A 15310-nucleotide genomic window follows, 5' to 3' on the forward strand; every position below is an offset into this window, starting at 1 on the left:
AACGAGCTTTGAAAAATGGAATCATACGCGGAGTAAAACCATATTTGATTTCAATTTTTAAAATTTATTTTCGATCGCACATTTTACATTATCCATAATTTTAGCCCTCGTTTGGTCCCTATTTTTTTAAATGAAAACGAGTGGAATTGTATTTTTTTTGAAAAATGATTGGTTGAAAGGAATGAAAATTTTTCGATTTACGTGTAACATTACTTATGAAATATTGTGTGGTTAAAAATAGGAGAAAGAAAAATAAAATAAAATTTCATGGTGGCCAAACGGGGATTTAATGGACTTTTATAAAAATATTTCATAACTTCTATAAAAATTGACTATAATTTTGATTTTTATCACAATTAATTGACTAGCCCAATTAACGCACGAACATGAAATTTATGACAAATGGCGTTACTCGAACAGAGGGGATAATGTTGTATTTTGCGTCTGTCAGTCTGTCACTATCTGGAACCTCTTTCGGCGAGAATCCCACCTCGACTGTTCGGCTGCAGACACGCGGCACAAGTGCCACCATCTCATGACACGAAACCTTCCCCTCTTTCTTTTACTGTTTCAAAATTTACATACGTACTCACTCATTTATTCCTTCGTCAACAAAAAACAGGCAGAGAAGCCGATCATACTCTCAAAATCTCTGCGTTTCCGTTTTTGCCCTGTCAAGTTTTTCTGTATTTGCTCGGCGATTCCATATATGGAGGTGCCGTCTGGGTTTATAGCCAAGCTATGGAGTTTTATCTCATTTTTACCCTTCTTTCTCTTGCTCTTCACCCTTGGCCTTCTCAAAGGTAATTCTTCTTGCTCTTTTCTTTAAGATTTGTTGCTCTGTGTTAACTACTTTCAATGCATTAAGAACGCCATAAACCAATTTTGTTTGTGTAATTTCAGCAATGTTCTTGTAGTGGAGGCCTGCGTAATTGAACATGCTTAACCTCAATTTTATTTCACGTTTATGAGATTTTTATTTTTTATTTTTTTTATAAAAAATGTAAATTTGAACTTAATCTCACTGATTGAAGGTCTCCTCCTGAATAAAAAAGTATGCATTTCCATGGTCACTTTGATGATTAAGTTAGTAAAGATTTTGATTAAGGGAAATAGATTTGAATTGGATTCTAATGTGTTACCCGATAAGGTTAATGGTTTGCTCCCTATATGATTGATGGAGTGCTACTGTGTGCATATTCAGTCGATGTATCCCTTACTAGAGGTAAACATTATCTAGCTAGTTTGATTGATATTCTATCACAAGTAGAGTCTTCATTGTTATGCGACAGGCACTTCTTTTGAGGTAGGCTTATCATGGATATGCCTTTGGCATGCTCTCTGAATGCTAGATCCAGGGTCACGGATATGCCTTTAGCAGTTTTCATTGATCACTACGCATGCCCAAGGTTGTTAGACAAGCTGGCTTGATCTGGGCTATGTTTTGGCTTTCACATCAGCTAAGTTGTCTCATCTGATTAGCGTCTGTCACTACAATGTGCATACAAATTAAACCAACGCAATTTCAGCAAGTTTTGGTCATGGAGACAAAGATTTGACAAACCCTGCTATGAATAGCTGCCTTAGAGCCTACTAGATCTCGAACCTTAGGTTTAAATCCAATCTAAACAAGTTGAGGATCTAGACTTGATAGGTATACCTATAATCAAAAACCTAAGTGAGTTGGATTTGACATAACAAGAAGAGTTAGTGGGACAAACAAAATAGCAAGTCAAGAGAGTGAGAAAATGGTGTCAGAGAAATTACTATTCCCAGGAATAATTTGGAAGTGATTTCATTTATGTCGATTATGAAGTCGCATGGAAGGACATAAATCAAGCCTACCATGTTATGAAATTTTGTAATGGGTTTTATAATAAAGTTGGTTATGTAAAAGAATATTGCACTCCAGCGGGCTTGGTGTGCAAATTGCAATATTGTTGGGGTGCCAAAAGATGAATCAGCTCGACCAAGAATTCGCTTTCATTTATACTAGTTGGGATAATTTGTGCTAGTGATGGAAGTTGATGACATTAGTGTGAGGGTACATTTGCATGCAGTGAACTAGACCCATGACCCATGTCACAGCATCCCTGAAAAATGCATTCCTTAATGCAAGAATTTGTAAGTTAGGATTGGGGAATTGCTGCGATTCTTCCTGAATAGCCTGGATTCTGGCGTCAAATAACGCCACGCATGCACATATTCTGTGTTTGTATTTTTGTTAATAATGCTGGCAGCATGCGGAAAAGATCTTGGTAAAAATCACAGCTACAATTCTGAAGACAGATTTCTAGTCTATCAAATGAGCATATGTTAACAACTGAATTTACTAGGAAATTTTATTGTGTATACGCTAAAAGCCCAAGTGATAGGCCTTGGGCCACCGTTTTTGTAGAATAGTTAAACAAACTTTGACCATCTGATGTGGGACAACTTCAAAGCACCCATTACTCAATCGGAATCTACTCTCTCTTGAGGCAACTTAAGGGTTTAATATCTTAATCAAGCCTAGTACTTCCAGTAAACTGCAGGATTGTAATATTCAGTGAAATTGGACTCAAAAAATTGAAATGTAAATGTGAGGGTTAACTATATTTATATTCTGAAGTAGTTGTGAGACTATGCCGGGCGCGCTTGCCCCAGTATAATCTTTGTGCAGTGCAATTGTAGCTTTGTTATCTAAACTGAGCTACTCAAAATAAGACAATGGGAACACTCCTCTAAGTTCTCTCTCTGCATGCTACGATAGAAAATATTATACTGTCATTTTTGTTTCTCTGGGAAATGCCAATTTATCCTTCACAAAGTCAAATTTATTTATCTTCACCTCCAGTCTCACCACAGCCCCCTATGAGTAGAGGTGGCTAGTATAGCAGGGAGTTGGTTGTGACATGCGCTTTATCCACACGTTAGCGACATCTCTGTTTTTGTTATAGAGGCAGAAGTAGGGAAGACGGTTAAAAAAATATATTAAAAAAGTAAAATAAAATAAAAAATTTATGAGGGAATGGGAAAGAAATCCTGTCTCTGAAGCTTATATATCTTTTCAAAACAGCTAGCCATAGGCGTCCCTTAGTGTTTCAGAGAATCATCAACGATTAAGAGGATGACCCTGGGAAAAACATTAATACTTCAAAAATAATATTTTTTATGCTTCTATAAATTCAATTAGATTCTCTGAGTTCTTATTTGATTTTTAAACAATTTCTTGTCATCTGTTTTGTTGGCTACCTGTTGAGAGTAGATAGTATTCAGTGGATATATATCTCAACTGTCCTGCTTGTGTCTTATCCTTTTGTGTTGGAACTTTATGCTGGTTAAAATGTCATATATGGCAAGTGCGCAATATTTGACCATATTCATTGAACTCTGAAACTGGTGCTTGGGCAGGGTTGATCATATGTCCAATTGTGATTGGCATCATAGCGGTTGGAAACTCGGCAGTGGTGATTGGACTTTGGCCCGCCCATTTTATTTGGACTTACTACTGTGTAGCAAAGTGTGTTTCCACTTCATTTGTCTTCTCCTGTTTATTTCTAACATTCATGAATCTGACGCACGTTGCAATTTAGTCCTTTCAAGTTCTTCTCAATCCTGATTGATGATGATTTGGCATTCAAAACAGAAGCAAGAGGCTAGGATGGATTTTGAAGATTATGGTATTGTTGTCACTACTAATTCCCCTGATCCTGTGGCCCATCATTGCAATTCTTGGAAGTATCCTTGGGGGGATAGGATATGGGTTTTTTGCTCCCTTGATTGCAACTTTTGAGGCTGTTGGAGAAAATGTGACTGACAAATTTTACCACTGCTTTACTGTGAGTCTTCATCTCTATTTCTTCCTTCGTACTTTCTTGGATCTTCTTCCTTTTCAAGATAAATCTGTAGTTTTATTATGCTTTTCTTGTCTAACTTATGCAGTAAAGTACTTTTTTGGCTACTTTATGGTCATAAAAACTAAAGATGATTTATGAACTATGCTTGTTTGTTATTGTCAGTGATTGTATCTCATTTATAATGCTTTGTTATTGTCAGTGATTGTATCTCATTTATAATGCTTACAAGGGAGAAGGAAAAGGATGTTACATTATTCTTTGCTTAGAATGGCTCCAATAAGTCAATTATTAATTCTACGAAATTATCATATTTAAACATATCCAATCAATTAGCATTACGGAAAATAAATACAAAGTCAACGAGGTACTCTCTGTATAATCGAACATAAATATCTTCTTTTTTCAGAATTTGAAGGACAGCCTATAGTTTCCAATGCAATTGAAAAAGAAAAAAAAAAAATTCTAAAAATCAAATTTATTGAAGTTTTTCTTTTCAGAATTGTGTTAGGTCTAATTCCTACTGATCGATCTAGTCGTCAAGATAACACTTCCACCAGATGCCAGAATAAAGGAGAACAGTGTATTAGATTGAATCCCGGCATATACACTGGTGACCAAATGTCCTTCATTCTCTGCTTGTTTCTGATAGATTGGAACAGATTAGATTCAATTCCTCTTGGTCAGAATGTCAGCTAGCTGTCATTCATGGGACTTAGAAGTGTGCATGTTCATCCCTTGGCTGGTTCCTTAGTGAAATGACGATCAACTTCAATTAGCCTTTTATTAAAGGAAATTACTCTGTTTGAAGCCTGGAATTACTCCAATAAGTTAGCTTCTAATTCGACTAACAAAACACGAAGTCAACCGTACAGAAAAGGAAAGAATCCTGAATCACATCCCGAACCAATACAAGCTGCATCTGGTTAATAATGAATGGATTTTTGGACGCGCTCTTCATTCAGATAGCCTACGTCTGTGAACGAGTCAACACTGAATAACACAATCACACACACACGGTTTGCAGGATGCCTTGACTGCTGTAAACGGATTTGCAGTTTTTCCAATATTTACTCTGACTAGGTTGAGGTTTAGGGATGCATGTTGATGATTGTGTTTTCAGCTGGTTTTGTGGTATCTGTTTTCCTTAAACTAATTTCCATTGATTGACAGTTTGCAAAATTATCAGGACGGTTGTTGTTCAACTCTTGAAGGCAGCTGTACAGTGGTTCGGGATTTTACAGATTTTTGCTTCCATTCCTACTTCTCCTACATGGATGAACTGGGTGAAGAAGTGTGCGAAGATGAGAAGCCTATGGACATAAAGTGAGATAATCCTGACTCAAAAGAGTTTTTCATTAAAAGTAGTGAGATACTCAAAAGGATTTTTCTCTACAGGTTAACAGTATAAACATATATTTTTTTATGATGTTAACTTCAGGTTATCAAAACTCCCAAGCTGTCTTTTGGTTTCTCTGCTTGCAATTCCTGTAGATGTTCTTCTCATCTCTGCAGTTGCTCTATGGAAAAGCCCATACATGTTATTCACGGGGTGGAAGAGGTTATTGGAGGACTTGATAGGGAGGAAAGGCCCATTTCTGGAGACAGTATGTGTGCCATTTGCTGGCCTAGCTATCCTTTTATGGCCTTTAGCCGTAGTAGGAGCCGTGATGGCTGCTTTCTTCTCCAGCTTCTTTCTTGGTCTTTATGGAGGAGTGATTGTCTATCAGGTATCAGTTTCTTTCTCCAGACTTCCTTGTGTCTCAACCTAAAACAGAAAATGAATAAATAGAAATCATCCATTTTTCTTTTGCACGATGATCGAAGTATTTAATATGACTTAAGAGAGGTAGTTGACTTGTGATCATTATACTCTAAACAAAAAAAAATGTTATGAGTCTGCAGGAAGATTCTCTTTGCATGGGACTTGCATACATTGTGGCAGTAATATCTCTGTTCGATGAATATGCAAATGACTTACTTTATTTGAGGGAAGGGTCATGCTTTCCCAGGTATCTTCTGAGACTGATTTTTTTTTTTTTTTTTAACTAGTGGAAGCACACTGTTCTTACCTTGACCTTCGTAGACAGAAATTTCCGAATATAGACAATAAACTTGATCAGTGAATATGTGTGACAGCCAGGCCTCGTTACCGGAAAAGCTTGAGTCCTTCCAATGGCCTAGAAAGAATAAAGTCGCTTGACAGGAAAGTTGGAAGAGAAGGTTCACGCAATTCAAAGCTTGTTTCAGAAGGATCAAGAACGGTAAAGCAAGCAATTCAACAATACACACCAGTGCAGGTGCGTGGTCTCTAGAATATAACTTAAAATGATCATCTGGTTGGGGCCTGGGGGCATTTGGAATTTCAATACAGCAATGTGACAGGTATGGGATTGGCTCTTTAAATCTTGCGAAATTAATGGGAAAATGCTCCTCCGAGAGGGTCTGATAAATGTCAAAGACATTGAGGTATGTATTCTGAAAGGAAATTGTAAAAAGCTGGGCATCAAGCTGCCTGCTTGGTCCATTTTGCAATGCCTTATTGCATCAGCAAAGTCTGGTTGTTCTGGGTTGCTTATCTGTACGTTCTTATTCTGGATTCAAGTTTGTTTTTGATGGATTAGTTATTCATTTTGAAAAAACAGTGAGTTTTATATTTTTTCTAGCTGATGAATTGGAATTGACCTGGATTAATCGGCCAAGAGATAAATTTTTTGATTGGTTCATTGGGCCACTCTTAACCATGAAGGAGCAGATAAGGGGACTTAAACTGGAGGAAAATGAGGAAATTTGCTTGAAAAAGTTGATCATGGCATGCAAAAATGATAGACCCGAGGAATGGGATGACACTGGATTCCCATCCAGTGACAATGTTAGAAAAGCACAATTGCAAGCTGTTATTAGGAGGTTAGTCCAAGATGACTATATCTTCTTTATTTCTGTTTACTGTACTTCATTTATTTGCACATTTCACTTGTGCAGCACATTTTCCTACTATTGGTCTACTGTTAGCCTTTTGCGTCTTTCTAATGACTTATTTCTTCCCATTCTTGCAATATGAATCCCATCAAATTCAGCCCCTGTCCATGTTTAATTGATGCTCAAAAAAAAAAAAAAAAATAGAAAAAGAGATCTCTCTAGCCAAGTAAAAAGTAGACATTTCTATAGCAAGTTTTATAAGTTCTATTCTAGATAGTCAACCTACATAACATTATGAAGTTTTGTATCAACTATAGATTACATGTGAATTTGCCAAATTATAGAACTATTGCTAAATGTTAAACTCCTGATTTTCATGATTTCAGTGTGACCTGTGCTCTGAGCGTATCATAGCATGCATGTTTGAGCTTGTTCTATTAAATTCTTTGGAAGATTAGATTATTTCAGAACTTTTGATCCCTGTGTTGCATGTTGTTGCTCTAGTACTGAATTGCAATTTACTGTTATGTTTAGCTTGAATTAGTGTACCTATATCTATACAACAGGCTGCAAGGAATTGTTGCTTCCATGTCCCGGATACCAACATTTAGACGTCGTTTCCAGAATTTGGTGAAGCTGTTGTATATAGAAGCTATGCAGACTGGTCTCTTGGTGGATCATGCTGTTGGTTTATCAAATTCTGGACGTGGTAGCAGATCCTATCAAAGAGGGATCAGAAAAGATGAGGATACAGAGGACAGTAAGGAGATTACTCATGACATTGTAAATGCAGTATGATTATAAATCACGAGATATTTTCACCAGCAACTTATGATACGAGTTAACTCCTCCTAATGCATATTGTTCGTAACTTGTATATTTATGCCTAGCATTGTCCAGCATGTGATTATGTGGTGTTTGACGTGTATAGCGGTTTTCAGCGCTTCTATCTCACGACTCCATTAACTTGTCCTTTATATACAAAAATATGAATCACCTAATCGACAGAATCTTTGTTAGCTCTCGACATTTTTTGTTACTCAAGTCAATTTTGAGTGCTCAGAAGTTCGTTGAAGGTTGACCAGACAGTTACATTTGTGATAGAAACATAAATTGATTCCTGTTAAAGAGAAAAATATTACATCTTTTTACACTACCATTTGGTTACAGATAGAGACGAGGATATGCTATTGAGATGGTTGAATTTCGAGAATAAGCACGAGAATTTAATGAACTCATCTAATAATAATGGGGGTAAGAGTTAAATCGTGGCGACGTTGGGCCAAATAATAAATAAAAATCTTATTTTGTGACTTGTTTATGCCCTTTGGGATTCAATTTTCTAGTAGTTTAATTTCGTGTTTTGCAATGTTGATTAGTCACAGTTGTGAAGTTTAATCAAAGTCACCTGAGTTGATTTTTGTCGTTTTAAAAATGTTATTGCCCATCGAGTTTCAAACTCAAAACACTTAATACAAGTGAATAAATTGATGGCCAATGTCGCAAAATCTTCACTCAAATCTTCTTTTTCCCTTTACTTGTATTTTTTCTTTTTGTTGGTACTTTCTACCTATTTTTAAGGTGAAACGACTCAGTAAAGTAAATTTATAGCAAGTTTGAACAATTTTACACTAGGTAAATCAAATTTATTTATTTGAATAATGTAATTAAATATTAATAGTGATAAGCAAGTTAAGGATTCTATTTCTTTCTAGTCATCTAGACATATGATTGTAATTAATGATTATAAACATTTTTTAACAATGAATTAAGAAGCTCATTGCTTCTTAAATTGATTAGAAGATCATCAAAATTGAAAACCTTAAATGAGAAATGCATTAATTACTCAGCTAAAAAAAAAGAAAGAAAGAAAGAAAGTCAATAGAATAATCATTTTTTATGATGAATAACAATACTCAATTTTACTCGACATATTTGACCCAAAGAAATTGACAGACCGACCTTTTTGTGGGTGAATGAGAGTCCCAATGTCCCATAGAGGGCTGAACTTTATGAGAGGCTACTTAAAAAGGGCTGTCGACAGGGATTTAAACAAGCCCCTATTTGAGTTAATTGTTTCAATAGTTTGAATGCCCACTGAAATTTATTTTTGGTTACCACTTGCTCAACTAAAATAAAAAGTTACCTAATGGTCAACGAACTATTAATCCATTTACCCATCCATCATTATAGTACTTTCATCTGTACAATGGACCAAAAAAAGTCCACGTCACAAATGAAAAGATGACGTGGTAGACCGAATCACTTACAGCTTGTTTGTGAGTGATTTTTTCCCTCTAAAAAATTGATTTTTTTGATCGTTATTACACTATTTCAATCGTTATATTTGACTTCTTCTACCTCACTTTTCTCCTAACGATCAAAAAATCAATTTTTAAAATCACAGTTTGGCTCTTAATCTCTTCGCGTCAGCAGCTTCTTCAATTTGAAACCACTACTCCTCTAACCAGACAACCAAAAACCATCTCATGAAATCAACAGATTGAAATTCACCTTCATCCTCAAATCATCCCCAAATCCTAGGGTTCCTCCACAAACTAATTACTTTACTTGGCAGGCCCAGGTTCTTCATCCACATCAAAGACGTTCTACATCCCCAATCAATTGAAATTTTTGCAGTTCAAATTTCGTCCCAAATCAGTCGTGAACCCTCGATTTATTCCCCAAGTCAATTTCTATAACTGTCAGATGGAAAGTTTTCATCATCATCACAGTATTTCGAAGACGGGGTCTGTCATTTTGACAATATGATGAGATTTACGTTTGAAGAACAAGTATGGATGTGTTGTAGCTGGTAGGTGGTTTATGGTGTCTGGGAGTGCCGATTCTGAAATGTACGGTGTTCATATCTTTGATTGATCATTAAAGTTTAAAATGTCGAGTTTTGATCACTAAATTTAGGTCTATGTCTTCGATTTCTCACTAAAATTTAAAAATTGAATTTTGGCCATTGAATTTTGAAAAATATTGTAAATTACTCACTAAACTTTAAAAAATATTGTACATTTCACTGAATTTTGAAAAATACTGTACATTATTCACTGTAAACTCGATATTTTTCAGTATTCAACGGTTATACTAGTGAGTAACGTACGGTATATTTCAAAGATCAATGATCAAAATTCGACATTTTAAATTTCAGTAAACAATTTAAGACATGAACCTAAGTTCAGTGAGTAATCGAAGACATTGACCTAAATTCAGTGATCAAAACTCGATATTTTAAATTTCATTGATCAATCAAAGACATAGGCTAAAATTTAGTGACCATTGGAACGATTAACCCTATTTGAGTAGTATTAGTGTAAAGGCTTTGCTAGAGGTACATAATTTTTGTATATAAGGGTGTCTACACCTCTCACACGGGCCTTATGACACGTGTCCTTTTCATGAAAAATAATGCTATGTAACCTCATTGAGATTATAACGTTAGTCTAAATGACGTTAATGCGACATTAAATAATCAATTAAATTAAATTTCACCCATTATTCTGTAACGTCTCAATTTTCTATAAACTCTGGAACGTTATAAAAATAAAATTCTTTATTAAACAAATAACTGCAACATTTAATAATCTAAATTAAAAACATGAAAATTGTATCTAAACATAACATAAACTCGTGACTAATTCAAATAACATGTTTGGAACAAAATTAAACTAATTGGTAAATATAAAGATGACAACATATTTCTTTTTCTTTTCATTTGATCTACTTAGCAGCTAGCATCACCATTTCACACCGTTCCAATCGACTCGAACTAATCTGTAAAAATTTGTAAGAGTGAGTATTCAGAAACACCCAATAAGATACGTGCAGTTTCCATATACAGATACATAGCAATAAAAATTACAATTCATACAATTTGATCTTATGGAGTATATCGGTGATCAAACGACACACCCATCTTCGGTTCTCTTATAATCCCGTATGATTTAATATCTCTTTTAAAAAAAACGAATGTCTACTGACAATCCATGCATTTTTATTGAACATAAACGCATAAGGAAACAAAAACACGTACACCTAAAGTATCTTACCACGTTTATTTAAGAGTTGCAAAATAGTTTCTTGTCTTTTAGTTCGCAAAAGTACTCTCTCTCTCTCTCTCTCTCTCTCTCTATTTTAGCTATCTAAATAGGATGCTAGCTATCAAATCAATTTCAAAATAAATTAATATTAATCTAAAAAATAAAATTCAATTCCCACTTTACACGTTTTTGGAGAGCGAAAATGAATTGATTTATAAATAGGATAAAATTCTATTTATCATATTTTCTTTCAATTGGGTCTAACTTAATGCGTTCTTATCCAAAAGAACTTTTTCTCGAGTCAAAGACTTCTAATTAATTACGAGCTATCCATCGAGTACAATATTGATATACTTATAATTGCTATATCAAAATCTAATTTATTTGACCTAGATAAAATGGGAATTATATAGTATACAAAATAAATAATTTTTTTATCTATAAATTTTATTTTATTTTTTGGATTGCAACAATCTACCCTCCTTAAGAGAATTTCGTCCTCGAAATTTACCTGCGTTAGGATCTTTCGTGGCCTGTCCTTGGGCTAAAGTAAAAACTCTGGCATTTTCCTTCTTTTCTGACTTTTCTTTCTTCTTCAAAAGCTCCTCTTTGCAGTTTTTGAAAATATGCTCGATTTTACCGCATCTATAGCACACATGCTTTCCATACAGACATTCATCCCTATTCATTTTCTTGCACTTTGGACAAGGTAGGACGACTTGTCCAAGACCTGGTTCGAAATTAGCCTTCTTGTTTGGTCCTTCTCCTTTCTCTTCGTTGGACTCATTCCATTTCCTCTTTCCTGAAGACTTGGCCCCTTGCCGGGGAGTTTGGTCTATTTTCAACCTATTTGAGATTGTTTGGGCAGTCTGCAATATTCGGCTATAGGTGGTAAATTGGTGGGATGTCAGTATTCCACCAATCTCAGGATCCAATCCCAGATCGAACCTCCTTGCTTTCTTTGCTTTAGTGTCCGCTAAGTGTGGTACATACCTTAATAGTTGTTCGAATTTTCTCTCATAATCCTCAAACTTCATTTTTCCCTATTTAAGTTGAAGGAATTCTGTCTCCTTTTGATCTCTCAGACCTTGGGAAAAGTATTTTCCCATCACTTCGTCCTTAAATTGTATCCACGTCAGAGTACGTTGTTGTGCTTCTGTTCTAGTGTGAGATGCTGACTCCCACCAGTGGCCTACAATGTCAACCAACATGAATTCTGCACATAACACCTTTTGAGCATCAATGCAAGATAGATGTTTGAAGATTCCCTCCATTCCTCTTATCCATTCTTCGGCTGCTAGTGGGTCTGCCTTGCCATCGAATGTTGGGGATTTGTAGCGACGGAACTGTTCCACAATTGAGTTGATGTTGTTAGCGTTTGCACCATGGGGACCAGCCTGTGCTTGTTGCCTACCTAAGTCTTGTAACGCCCTTAGCAAATCCCTGATGATCGTAGCTTGATTTTGTTGTTGTCTCAATATTTTCTTAACACAAATAAAATTTTCATTTAGGAATATTTAATAAAACAACCTAATATTATTAATAATCTTTGTAATAACGAAGAACTTTAAAAATATAAATTTCCAAATTCTTACATATAGTAATGTGCTCTTCAAAATCAAATATATAATTAAACAATTAAACTTTTCCTAAGTAAATAAATAACACTTATTTCTAATCCCTGTGAGTCCTAGAAAAAATCTTCTTTTATGGCATCTCATCATCCGAAGTAATGCATGACTCTGACTCGGAATCTGCAACTAAATCAACAAAATTTTGTGGTTAGATTTCTTGCTCGGAATCTTTCGGCTCTGGTTTGATATCTTCCTTTGGGTCCTCTTTCGGCCCCTCTTCCGAGTCCTCCTCTGGCTCTGGTTCGGGTTCGGGCGCTGGTGTTTGTTGTCTGTGATTCTATAAAATTATGATATCTTCACAATATCCTTTAAAATCAATCTTATCCCAATCTTCTTCCAAATATAACTTATAATTCATATTCCTCACGAAGTAAGCCACATCTCTCCATTGAGGTCGCATAGTGCTTATAAGGTGGTATATCGAGAGGACTGTCCCTTCATTATATTCAAATGATCTTGCTCACTCCCACTTATAAAGGAAATCTTCAACATGTTCAACAAAAGTTCGCTCACATCTTACTTCATAGTTTATGTAGTTTTCAATGGCCATTTCAGCACGCTGGAGGTATGTTAGGTTATTCCTAATCATCCAAATCACGCGACAAGTATAATTTCAATTATGTTTAATATTGCATTATCTATATTATTTTTATTCTCAGTGCATACACGATATTCTAGTAAGACGTAAAGATGACAAATATATTATGTGAGGTGAACGTGCTTATACATTTCATGTAGAAATATGACTCATAACCATGCTAGATATTAAGAATGAAACGAATTTATTTCATACCTGAGATCAACTGGAGAGTAGTCGAATGGTGAGCGCCATGTGCCAAGTGTTCTTATAACATTATTTGCTTCAAAAAAATTTACATTATCCTTTGAACTCTCTTATTTTCTTCCTCTTTTTTTTTTTTAAATAATTGACTATAATTATTTATGAATTTCTTAGAGTAGAAAAAGTCAAGAAATAAAAGTTCCTAACAACAGTATCATTATTTAAAACCACGTTATAAATGGTTATTTAAACACAAACATGTAATACATACATATACATTATTGAAAATAAAATCATAGTAATAACACATAAGTACTAATAGAGCTATATAACAACCACGTAGTTTTTTAAGAAATTAACTTATATTATAAAAATTAATATTTACTTAAAGGTAATTAGGCTAACATTTGAAAGATTGGTTTCAAGGTATGTATATAATTACATATTAATTAAGGCATGTAATCTCAATTTACATAAAAAATTTCATGAAATCTCACTTTATTATTATAATATATATTATTATTTCATTTTTTTAAACTGTATATGTATATATCTTTTAATAAGATTTTCTTAAAATAGAAGTTTCAAAATTTTGAATTTTCTTAAGTTTGGATTTATCCAAAATATTGTCTTTTATTTTATCGATTTGAATAATGCACAATTAAAAGGCTTCCAGATGAGGAGGGCGGTCACAAATGGATCGCTTAAATCCCGAGCTCTTCTTAGACAGTTTAGGTCTTTTTGACAAAATTTTTCAATTTTGCAATTACGCAATTCAACAAAATTCAAACAATAAATCGAACGTGAAATTTCTTAAAATATCAATTTTTCAAAGGTCCATTTTTTTTTTAAACATCCCCAAAGGCTACATAAAAGTTTATCACATGTAAGATTTAAACCATAGGCATGAAACTATAACAATTTAAGTTCTAAACTACTATTACTTGAAATCAATTTAAACAATCATTTATTCTTCAAAATAAAGAGACTAATGCATAATAAATGGGTATTGATGTGAATGGTAATCCAAACTACTACAAAATGAGACAAAATCTATAACAAAAAAAATTTGCAATATTCAAAGTATGTCACAACATAATTAAAATCCTGAACTCTTTGCCATGTCATGAAAAATAATTATTATTTTTTTTCTCTTTATTGTTCACGCTGTTACTGTTCACATAACAGTGTTCAAATTTTTTTATTTTTTAAAATTTTTTTATTTATTTTTACTGTTCACATGAACAGTACAGTTCATGTGAACTGTTCCAGAAATATTTTTTTTTTCAAAAACAAGTCTACGGAAAAGTCAAACCGCGCTCTGATACCAAACTGTAAAGTCCCAATTTTCTATAAATTTTGGAACGTTAAAAAAAACTCATTTTTCTTTATTTTAAGTGCGAAACTATAAAAATAAAATTATTTATTAAACAAATAACTGCAACATTTAATCATCTAAATTTAAAACATGAAAATTTTATCTAAAAATAACATAAACTCCTGGCTAATTCAAATAACACGTTTGAAACAAAATTAAACTAATTGGTAAATATAAAGATGGCAAACTTATTTCTTTTTCTTTTCATTTGATCTACTTGGCAGCCCGCATCACTATTCCACACCGTTCCAATCGACCCGAACTAACCTGTAAAAATTTGTAAGAGTGAGCATTTGAAAACACCCAGTAAGATACGTGCAGTTTTCATATACAGATATATAACAATAAAAATTACAATTCATACCATCTGATTTTATGGAGTATATCGGTGTCCAAGCGACATGCTCATCTTAGGTCATTTTATAATCCCGTAGAATTTCATATCTCTTTAAAAAATAACGAATGTCTACTGGCAATCCATGCATGTTTTATTGAACATAAACGCATAAGGAAATAAAAACACGTGTACCTAAAGTATCTTACCTCGTTTATTTAAGAGTTGTAAAATAGTTTCTTGTCTTCTAGTTCACAAAAGTACACACACACTCTCTCTCTCTTTCTCTTACGTGTGTATAACTTTTGGTGTGTGAATTATGTAATCCATGTATGGTATTTATAGTAATAAAAAGTGGTTGAGTTATACTAGAAAA

General features: G+C 34.1%; 1 protein-coding gene across 4 annotated transcripts; it reads left to right on the forward strand.

The window, feature by feature from the left end:
- Window positions 1-416: 416 nt before the first annotated feature.
- Window positions 417-7704, forward strand: LOC111402095 (uncharacterized membrane protein At3g27390). Of its 4 annotated transcripts, none has more exons than XM_023030155.1 (10): window positions 417-803; window positions 3394-3502; window positions 3629-3821; window positions 5026-5162; window positions 5278-5566; window positions 5742-5848; window positions 5980-6136; window positions 6222-6417; window positions 6503-6743; window positions 7290-7704. In XM_023030155.1, exons 1-10 carry the CDS (start codon window positions 536-538, stop codon window positions 7297-7299), a joined length of 1707 nt encoding a protein of 568 aa, XP_022885923.1. In that variant the 5' UTR covers window positions 417-535; the 3' UTR covers window positions 7300-7704. The 4 variants fall into 4 exon arrangements, with proteins under 4 accessions (XP_022885923.1, XP_022885921.1, XP_022885922.1 ...); XM_023030153.1 differs by having other exon boundaries at window positions 423-803; window positions 7322-7657; XM_023030154.1 differs by having other exon boundaries at window positions 423-803; window positions 6222-6305; window positions 6586-6743; window positions 7322-7657.
- The last annotated feature ends 7606 nt before the right edge of the window (window positions 7705-15310 follow it).

This window comes from Olea europaea, chromosome 10 (assembly GCF_002742605.1).
Source record: "Olea europaea var. sylvestris chromosome 10, O_europaea_v1, whole genome shotgun sequence".
NCBI lineage: Eukaryota > Viridiplantae > Streptophyta > Magnoliopsida > Lamiales > Oleaceae > Olea > Olea europaea.

Bases quoted from the DNA above. Each gene is read 5' to 3' on its own strand.
- LOC111402095 (XM_023030153.1), top strand. From the start codon at position 536: ATGACACGAAACCTTCCCCTCTTTCTTTTACTGTTTCAAAATTTACAT. The intron at 5,567-5,741 runs GTATCAGTTTCT...ATGAGTCTGCAG, and splicing joins GAGGAGTGATTGTCTATCAG to GAAGATTCTCTTTGCATGGG. The intron at 5,849-5,979 runs GTATCTTCTGAG...TGTGACAGCCAG, and splicing joins GAAGGGTCATGCTTTCCCAG to GCCTCGTTACCGGAAAAGCT.